The sequence below is a fragment of the Numenius arquata genome, chromosome 9 (assembly GCF_964106895.1).
Source record: "Numenius arquata chromosome 9, bNumArq3.hap1.1, whole genome shotgun sequence".
Taxonomy (NCBI): Eukaryota; Metazoa; Chordata; class Aves; order Charadriiformes; family Scolopacidae; genus Numenius; species Numenius arquata.
This window is the reverse complement of record NC_133584.1, coordinates 51,391,107-51,401,880: the sequence shown is the minus strand read 5'-3', so window position 1 is coordinate 51,401,880 and position 10,774 is coordinate 51,391,107. Positions and strand designations below refer to the sequence as shown.

The window sequence follows — 10,774 nt, the reverse complement described above, 5'->3', positions numbered from 1 at the left end:
CAGGAATATAAGAAAACAAATTAATTTATAATAATCCTTCATTACAGAAAGTGATACTGTGAACAGTGCAGAAGCAAATTTTAATTGACTGACCACACCTGCGGTACGGATACGATGGGACAGACTGTCTGAAAGCAACACGAATGCATCGGGGTTTTGTCTGCTAATGTTGCCATACTGACCAACGCCACCAGTCTAGGCAGCAACCATAAACCTCTTCAGCATCCTCAAAAAGATCCATCCCTAAGTGCTCCAGACTCCCTGTTAAAGGATTAAACTTCTTCTTTTTCTTCCCAATGTTGTGATGAGATTAGTCTGAGCTGACAAGATGGACCAGGTGATGAAGAAACATTATTTCTCCTCTGCAGAGGAAGGAATCAAATACAGGGAAGTAGGGAAGTCACCTGCTGGCAACCAACAAGTCCTGCTACTTTGTAGATGTCATTTACTCTAGTAATCCAATAAGATGTTTTTTAACTGAAATTAGTAAACTGGCTAGGAAGCAGGAAAAACATAAGTAGGCAGCTCCACTGGAGCCCCTAATGTGTTGGTGTGGAAAAGAGAGCTAAAATGATCCCACAATGATCAAACAAGGAACAAATGAATAGGTTCACAAGGCTGAATGTTACCTTTCCATACGACGATGCAGAAAATGGATGTCGAGGGGATGTGCAAAATAAGGGCCTCCAAAAACAGCATGAGACCTGGTGGAAATGCCTTTTGGTGAGAACTATAAAGAGATTTAATATTTAAAGTGGGCTTAAGAGGCAATGTACTTGTAACACGGGAGCACTTTCTTGGGAAGAATACAGCAGCTACGAGGAGGATATCTCTGTCAGAGAAAGTCACAGAAATCAGTGGCGGGAAACTGAAACTAGGCAACATTAAGCTAGCAACAAGATGTAGGTTTTTCTTTTTTTCACGTGGAGGATGACTAAACATGAGAAGAAACCATGAAGGATGTGGTAGATGTGGTACATTTTTCAGACCGTCATGTCTCTTCGGATCAAAGTGGAACATCTTCTTCAGATACAGATGCTATGTGAGCATACCCAGGGAAAAAAATTTGTGGCTTTTGATAGCTAGATCGCATGAGAATGTGATATTGTCTGAACACTGCAGCGTGAGCCACACTTTTATCAGTGGATACATATTCATACAGTTTTGACACTAAAGCCTCCCTGAGAGTAATGATCGCTTCCCTCCAGTGTCTCAGCTCCATCTCTCTGAATGCTGTTTTTGATAGCAATAAACTGTGTGTCATCACTAATTTACTCTGTGTTCACTGTGTCGTGTGCCAGTTTGGAATAAAGCAAGGACAGACACTTATTTTGATTTTAGGAGACTCCCTTGTAATTATCGTTGCCTTGAAAAGATGCACGCGTGCTGCTGATCTCTCATGAAGGGACCCAGGAAGCTTGTAAAGTGAGAGCTTGAACTGTTGGTCAAAAGAAATAGAAAATTACCAGCTGTTTTCCCAGTCAGTTGGATCAGAGACACAGGTTGAACAACACTGAGAAGAAATACGCATTTAAAGAACATAATAACAGCTCTGTCTTCTGCTGTTAGAAAAATACTTTTTTTTTATTGTATGAAATATTTATAATAGGATGTCGTAGGTTGCACTCAGCTTTTTTGTGGAGGGGAAGGGTATAAATTCTCCTGCCAGATTCCTAGATGTCCGCTGCTGATGGGATGTGCAGAAAACCTACCAGTGCTGCTGTATATTCATGCAGCTCTGGGCAGGCTTTCATCCAGGGGAACAGCAGGAGCTAAGGGTGCAAGAGCGACCTGGGGCACTTAACAGCTTCTTTCTGAATTGCTTGACAGGGATGCAAACCTCTTCGCCTTCAGGAAAGCCAACTATGCATATATTTATGTCTACTTCTGCTTTGCTCCCAAGGCCTTTGATTTTATCTTTAAACCAGCAGTGTTTATAGTTCTCAAGATGATCGTGTTCTGCTGAACAAGTTCCTTTGTCCCCTACTGCCGCCGACAAATCTGCTCGTGAAACAAGTTTACTATTCAGTAACTTCAGTTTTGCCAACTTTTTGGCCGTACCCTTTGAACTGGCATTGTTGCATTAATGCCTGCTATGACTTTGTCTAGCGTGCATGCCATTGCTAGAGCCTATTAAAAGCAGTTGCAGCCGTGCTTACCGCTGGCTTCCTCCGTCCTTTTGAAGCCGTTCGCTTTGACTGGTCTTAATTAACTCATAAGCTGGGAAAGTGCCGTCTTTCCCCCTTTCAAGATGTTTTTGTTTCTTTGTTTTAATTTCACTTCTTTGGCTGAATAGATGTTTCCAGCATGTTCTTTATGAAAATGAAAGGGAAATTGAAGCTTGCACAACTTTTTATTGGTGAAAGAAACCCAGGCCATGGTTCTTCTTTGACTGCATTACCATTGCGTGCTTATTTGACTCCATTTCTTCTCCCTATTCAGAAAAGCCAAGGAACATGATTAAAGTCCTCTTCCAACTCAAAGACTGTGACAGCAAACAAAGATGGATCACTTACCAACCAAATGAATCATGTACAGGAAACCAAGGCAAGTGTTAAACATATTTACTAGGGGAATCACTTAAGAATGGTATGCTGAAGATCTGCAATTAATTAACACCAGTTCCATGGACCGAAACAAGAGATTGAAAAGCTATTAGACAATTAGTAAAAATCTATAAAGCTGCATTCCTCAAAGCAGCCACAGATGCCAAAAGGAAACGCTGGACTGCTAGGCCAGATAGCAACTTGTCGAGGAACTAATCATCTTATTTAATGGCAAATACCTGGCCACGTGGGCAGCCATGGAAAGAGCTGAATAGTCTGAACAGACAGAGCACTCTTCTCTCATTACTAGTTATCGACACGCTTTTGCCGGATGTGCAGCTAGCATGTGCCTCGGTTTCCCTCCTATGAGCTAAAAAAGCTCCATAGTTCATCAGCTTCACATGTGTCCATGGAAAGTCACTAACGTGCCAGGGCTTCAGATAGAAGAAAAAACAGGAAAAGTTTGTGAATTACACAAATAGCTTATGAATAAATCTCCTGCACATCAGCAGATGAACCTCAGGATTTGGCGCAAACATCCCTTCGAGCCTGTAAATAAGGTGCGGGTTGTGAGATCATCTCAGCCTGTAAATTAGCTTCATTATAGCAGAGCAAGAGGGTCGCAGCCGGGAGCAGGGCCCCATGGCAGGAGTCACTGCCCGGGGGACACCTCCTCGCTCTGCGTTTCATTACCCACCGATGCCTGAAACAGAGACCTGTGCTTTGATCTCGGCTGCTTCGGAACATTCTGCACCAGAAACAACTCAGAAACTGGCTACTGAAAGGACAGCTGCTCTGTGTCGCTTAAACCGGTGCAAAATCCCATTGTTTTCCATGTATTTACCCCAAATTCGTGAGCATGAACACAAGCAAGGCTACAGATATTCAGTGTCAGGGTAAGGTACCACTCTTATCTTCTGTGGGTGATTCCTGAAGTCTACTGCTAATACGATCATGATCTTATAATTTCTGTGAAATGCTATTAAAACAATTCTTCTGTTCCCTATTTTTTCAGGAAATGTCTTTCTTTCCACAGTTCAATAAAAAATAGAAAATTGAAACAGAAGTTTATGCTTTGCTTTTAGCATGAAAATTGGACAAAAAAAAAAAAAGTTTTTTGCGGTTTTTTTTTTTCCAATTGCGATTTGGTTTTGTCAAAATCAAACTGTTTTCATGAAACACATTTAAATGTTAATAAGACTGGATTTTTCCCCGACAAGAACTCCCAAAGCCTCCCTTCCTCATTTCAGCACCTTGACGGACTAACTCCGCGGGCAGAAGCAGACAGGTTCGAGTACGGCCCGTCAGGCGTTAGTGACTGCACTATTTTGTCAGTGCAGCACGTTGACTGCGTTTTGCTCTGCAACAAACAGACGGTTCCAGTTCCTGATTATGGGAATTTTTGTGTCTGAATGGAGAACAACTCCCCAACCGACATTCGCAATTAGTTGATGTCACACATAAATAGAAAAAGATCTTCTCGGGCTTGCAATAAAATTTCAGGCTTTCCATATAAGGTGACAACATGACAATTAGTGCCATTTTCATAGACCTACACGTAAGTGAGACGCTGTTAAATAAGCCTGTACTAATATTAGAAAAAGGTCTACTATGGTGATGCTTATCTTTGAAAATAAATACCATTACAGACCAGCCACAGCAATTGCCTTTATTTGTGGAGAAAAAAAAAAAAAGCAATAGAAAGGAATGGTTATCAGCTTATGTTTCCCTGGGAAACAAAAAAAAAAAAGCAAACTAATTTAGATGAGCTGAAAGTAGTGATACCTATTTATGATCGGGGGTATAGATTTTATGCTTTTTAACAGCTCAGACCTGGAGAGGTGTATCTTCATTTTATGAATAGAGAAATCAAGGCAGGGAACAAAGTCAAAGACAAGTATCAAATTAAAACGTCATAAAACTAATCACATAACTGCCATCTTTTAACTTCAGGGGAAGTCCCCCTGCCTCTGACGTTTGCACATGACTGCTCAGTTACCCGCTTAGGGCTCCAGATAGGTACAGGATAGGCATAGCGGCATAAGAAATCAGTATCAGGGCTAGGAAGAGAAACACTGAGAACGGAAACATTCTGAGGTTTCAGACCACAGATTAGTCAGTGATGAACTTTAAAAGATAGGCAGGACGAGACAGGCAGACAAAGACAGAGAATTTGTGCAGATCCATGTTTAAATGGAAGCTTCCCATCCCAACAACAGCATTTGAAGTATCACCATGCCCCCATAGCCCCCCTACTAAGCACCTCTCCCTCCCTCCAAAAACCTTCTTCTCCCCGTAAAGCCATTCAGCACATCACTTTATCGACAATCTTCCTGTATTTTGACTGGAAATTTCCAGAGTGCTATGACACCTTATTGTGCTTTCAGACCTAGACCTGTTTGGGATGAATTGGAATTAGGCCAAGGACATGGGAATAATAAATCTTTCATCCCTGAAGAGTTGATAATCCAGCAGAAGGATGGATAATGAGCCTTCCCATTGCTGTCTCTTGCACAGGTATGTGTTTGGGTTTGAGCTTGGATCCATACTCTGGACAGAGCAGCCCCCACTGGGCATGAAATAAAGCCAAGACAGACAAACCCATTCCCTTACCAACCAACCCCTTCTCTGTGCTGGGTTTACTACGAACATGACTTTTTATGCTGTTCTATCTAAATAACCTTTACTTACTATCTTCTTTGCAGTTATGGTCCCTAGCCCTGGTGAGTCCCACTGAGCTTGTGCCAGCCGCAAGACATGGCCACGCGGAGACACCCTTCGGAATTAGGGGTTCATTCCTTCCCTTCATTGCTATTTGCTGCTTTTTTTTCTCAGAGGTTGTCCCTCTAGATCGGCCAACATAAAATACAACTGGCCACTTTAAAAGAACCTCTACAACTTAAAAAAAAAAAAAAAAAAAGGCTTTCTGAGACCATCACCTGCGCTTATTCATCAGGTGGGTGGAGAAATTTTCCATCCAGCAAAGCGAAGAGGTTTGTGGTTCGAGGCACTCTGCTCAGCGTTCTGCTAGGGGGGATAAACTGTTATTTCTCTGAGGACCAGCGCCAGATGAGAAGGCATCACGCGCTGCGTTCCACAGGCCGCTCTCGCAACCCTCACAGGGATGCTGCTCGGTAATGACATATTTGTAACGGCGCCTGAGAACAGAAGGACAGCGCTGAAAACTCTTGCTGTCTAGACTGGGGGATTGCGCAAAAACCGCATCACTTGCGAACACCCCTGTGTCTATCCCCGCACATCTGCTCCTCTCCAATTAAGGCCGATGCCCGCAGCTCCGCTGCTCCCAACCGCATCGCATCCGCCTTTCGTTTCCCGCTTCCATTCTTCCACAGAAAAGACTCATTCCGCGCATTAACTCCTTCCTCCACCCCCGACATCATCCCCCGCCGGCGGCGACCCCCCCCCCCCCCTCCCCGCACCGCGCAACCGCCCTCACGGCCAAACCCACCGAGCCTCCCGTAAGCATCGACGTGTCCGCGCCCCCCCGTAACCTCCCCCTACACCCCCGCCATCCTCCACCAGCCGGTCCCCCCCCCTCCCGGTACGGCTCCTGGCTGCGGTACCGGCGCGGCTCCGCCACCAACTTTCCGGAGCGGAGCATCCTCCCCGCGCCCCGGGGGGAGCGGCGGCGGCCCCGGGGGCGGCCATGCTGGGGCCGGCGGTGCGGCTGGCGCTGGGAGCGGGGGAGCTGGTGCCGGGGGTGCCGGGGCGGCTGCTGGCCCTGCTCTGGCCGGCGCTGGTGCTGGGGGCGGCGGCTCTGCTGGTCCTGCGGGGGCTGCGACGCGGTCGGGCCCCGCCGGGGCCCCGCCGACACCGCCGCGCCGCCGGGGAGGCGCAGGAGAAGGAGGAGGAGGAGGAGGAAGAAGAGGAGGAGGAGGAGGATGGCCCCACAGGGACCGGGGCGCTGCCGGCGCGGCGGCCGGCGGAACAAAGGCGCCCGGCGCAGGTAAGGGCGGCGGGGGAGGGGGGCTGGCTCCCCCGGGACCGGCATCCTTCCCCCTCTCCTCCCTGGCGTCTTTTCCTCCCGCAGCCCCGGCGGGCAGCCCGGGGGGCAGCCCCGGCTCCCAGCCCCGCCGAGGTACCGCCATCCCATCCCGCACGGCCGGGCAGCCAGTCGGCCTGGGGATGCTGCGTCCCGCACCGCCCCTGGGGTGGCTGGGGGGTCTGGGGGCTCAGCGTCCCCGCGGTGGCACCGAGCTGACAGTGCAAGGCAGCAGGGTGGTAGAGCTCCTGGCCTGGGATGGCTGGTGCTGGCCGTTCTTCTGCCACTTTGTCTAACAGCATAACTCCATACGGGCTTGATCCTATTTGCAGGGAATTATGAGAACGCCAGTTAATGTCCATCACACTAAGGAGGACCCGACTATAGTATCTCTGCTGTGGTGTTAATACAATGTGCTAAAAATGTATATTTACTCTGAATCCAAGCTTCATTATTATTGCATTAATAATAGTGACAGCAGCTGTGAGCTGAAGACCATGGCCACCTCGTTGAATACAAGTTGTGAGGCTGATATGATGCAATGTGATGAAGTTTCTCTATGACATTGTCATGGTTGCGTCTCTTTGACTCGCTGTAAACTGCCTGTAGCCGCAAATCTCAGCATAAATTACAGAAAACAATTCCACCAAGGTATTGTAATATGGAAAGTAAAGCTGCAGGAGAACATACTGAACACATGTAAGTTATGTACTTAAAATAAATACATCGAGCATTTCTGAACGTTTTTATCTGTTACTAGTATCTCCTGGGTCTCAATTCTGAGAAAGACAAACAAAATGAATTTGCAGGGTGGGTTTTTTTTTTTTCTAAAGAGAGCTATAAAATAAGGGGTTTTGTTTTTCATGAATACAACTGTGTCAGGCTTTCCATCGTAACACTAGTTTTCAGGGGTTTATTGTTTTATCATGGAAGTTTTAACTTTTAGTAGTAGTATATTTTATTAGGCTATGCCATTCTAGGCTATTTTGTCGTTCATCAGTGAGAGCAGCACCTTGGCCCGACTGCACAGGCATCATGAATTAGTAAAGAACAATGAAACCAAAAAGCAATCCGAACAGAACTGCCCGTGTCAAGGGATGAAGAAAGATTTCAGTAGCAATTTTGTTATAGCTTTATAATCATCGATACTAGATGACTTGGCTGCAGAATGAATTAAAGTTTTGCAGAGCCACCGGTTACTGGGGACAGAAGGGGGTGATCACCCACCTTGTTGTCAGAGACAGGCTGGTGCTGGAACGGTGGCAGGGTTATTAATTCAAGCTGAAGACCTTGATTCAAATGGATATTTTCTGGTCAGAGATGCTGTACCTCACAGGCCTGGAGAACAGAAACCGAAGAAGAGGAGGAAGAGATAAACTGAAGGGATAAATTTGTTTACAGTCATCTGGAGTTTCTACCATTAATCTCGTCTTTCGCTGCACTGAGCCCGATTCCTACTCGTTAGGGGCCGGACTTTAGCAGTCGCTCTTACACAGAGTAGCATCATCCTCTACACGAGACCCAGCGGTTATTCTGTGAGTGCAGAGGAGGCAAAATATGGTCCTAAGGAGGTGGAGGATGAGAAGAGGATGATCAAGAAAAATAACTTAAAAGATCCTAAAGAGAGGTAACCCGGGGAAAACATCTTACATGCTGAAATTCAAAAATCAGGCTTCTTCCCCATGACAGTACCCTGCCCCTTCTCTCTTCTCTATTTGTTTCTTTTGTTTTCTTTTCCCTACACTCCCCCCCCTCCTTCTCCACTGCTCCTTGTCATTTCCCATCATGTTATCTCTGTCTTTGGAACATCATATCCTTGAGGCAAAAACTTTATCTCCTTACGTAAGTGTAAAGCGCTGCACGCTGCTTTGGCACTTAGCTGATGCAAGGATGCCAGAAGAACAGAACACCTTTAATATGTTGAAATTTGCATATGAAAATCTCTACCGAGGCAGCATCAGAGAAATTATTAATAACAAATCCTTCCATCCATAGCCATGGCCAATGCCATAAGCCGGGGTGCACAGGCATTACAGGCTGGGAGCCCCTCTCTGCTGCCTGCTGAGGTATGAAGCCAAGAGACGAATCGCCTCCAGTGCTCAGGTGTGTTGATACATCCCAGCAGCCAAACATCTGCATATCCTGGAGTGGTGGATAAGTCAAGATCGTAATTAAAAGAAACTAGGTGGTTAATTTTTTTATTTTTTTATTTTTTTTTCAGTTTGGGAATGTGTATTTGCTGGTGATTCCCAGCCGCTGCCCCATGGGTGGGCTGGGAGACTGCCTTCCCAGGGAATCTGCTCTTGCAGGGCTACAGTCCCTCTGATGTAGGACTGATCTCCTTTCTTCTGCGTGCCCCTATCCCCCGGAGCCACAGGCAGCCAGTGCCTGCCCAGGATGCCATCGCTGGAGGGTGCAGCGTGCCCTGGGCTCCGTCCCAGCCACAGCCCAGCCCTCCCAGCCACCTCCATCCAAACACATCCTGGGTCCAAGACACTGGAAATGCAAGGGAGCATGACCATACTAGTCTCTCCCAACATCAGCACTGCTGGCAGGCAGCTTTCAAGCCTTTCATCTCTCTGCTTATTAGCTCTGCATATAGCAGAGTAACAGGATGGAGCGATTACTGGTCTGAGAGCAGGCTCTGCACTGTAAGACCCAGTCTGGATTGCTTTCACAGCCCACGTGAAGTAAGTCCATTAACCAAACCTCCTTCGAATGGATGCATGGCCTCAACACAATCACATAAACAGATTTTGAATGTGATCTCATTATGCGTCACACATAACAAGTTACATTCTGGCTGTTGTCACACACACCAAAAATTCTCTAGAAATTATGCTGGAGGGTGCTTAGTCTTTTTCAGGATAGCCTATTCCCTAATAAAGAGTTTTTTAGGAAATTGCTGGCAAGGCTAGAAGTCAACCGATCGGAACAAGACTGCTGTTGAGGTTTGGGGTTTGTGTTTATTGAAAGTTTTTGGGTTGTTCTGCAAATTGGTCAGTTAAAAAGAAGACCTTTTTGCACAAATGCAGGGGTGTCATCTTCCTTAGGCAATTTATAAAAATATATATTACCTGATACATCCCAAAAGAACTGGAGATACTTTTTGCCTCTTACAGGGGTGGCTTAACAGCACCAGAACTAAAGATCAGTCCCCCCAGCTCCAGAGATACGCAGATAGGCCTTTCCTCCTACCTTTTCAGGTTATACGATACTCTTCATGCCAAGGCAACACAGTCGCACAATTATTTTCATACAGCTGTCTTGGATGAGAATCGATTTCATAAGTATCCTGGAAGGTGTTGGAGTTTGGTAATTGCCTCCTTAAAATGGAGCCTTGACCCCTTGTTGTAATGCTGCTCTAATTAATTAGAACAGCAAATCCCAGGAAAATGATTTCTTCATCCCTCCTTGCAGCAGTGGTTTTAATCTGCTCGTGCTGGGGAAACTCTACTGTCTTTCCCCCCTCTGAGCAGCTGAGCAGAGGCAGGTACCCACCAGCTCCCGGTATTTACGGCTGCTGTATGTGGCCTCACGTGTGATCTGGGAAGGCTAATCAGCTGGAGGATATGTAACGTAGGCAGCAGCATCTTAGGGATTGCCTAAGATCACCTTATTCTTAATTCCATCTTGGAATTGCCTTCGGATATGAATGGCTACAACTGCAGTTCTGGCTCCTGCTTCTTGCCATCAGCCTGCATTTGTGACCTGTTGATGCTCAAGGGGTTCCCACGGGCACCTTCAGACCTGGGAATATGTGCAGAGGAACAGCTTTGCTGCGCTGATGGCCCAGATCCTTTTCCATGAAGTTCTTGGAGCTTCCATTTGATGGGAGCACCACCTCTTTCCTCTGCCAGAGGCCTTAAACGAAAGGAAAAATTTCACATATTCCCAGTGCTTATTTCCTGTATAATTCTGTCTTTTCATTGCGTGTGTTTCCCATGTAATTTTCCCTTCCAACAGACTCTTCTTTCCTACTGGGAACACATTTGTCTGAAGTGATTTTGTCAAGGAAAACTTTTTATTAATGCATATCAATAATAGCTATTACTAATAAAGTGATTAATAATCACAATATTGATCACAAACCAGGATCCTGCTCTCTTTCCCCCCCCTTTGCAGGTACGTGTGTGTAGTGTTGTGAGCAGGCATGGCCCAAAGAAGTTCCTTTGTGTTCTTCTGCCAGACATGAAGAGCCGCTTGGTTTCCTTTGCTAATGAAC

The 10,774-nt window shown here is 46.2% G+C and overlaps 1 protein-coding gene across 1 annotated transcript in view; it reads left to right on the top strand.

The window, feature by feature from the left end:
- Window positions 1-6,213: 6,213 nt before the first annotated feature.
- LOC141468539 (uncharacterized) overlaps window positions 6,214-10,774 on the top strand; it is a 30,935-nt gene continuing 26,374 nt past the window's right edge. Inside the window, exon 1 of the mRNA XM_074153643.1 lies at window positions 6,214-6,513. Coding sequence (XP_074009744.1) covers window positions 6,214-6,513 — 300 coding nt within the window. The remainder of the gene's footprint in view (window positions 6,514-10,774) is intronic.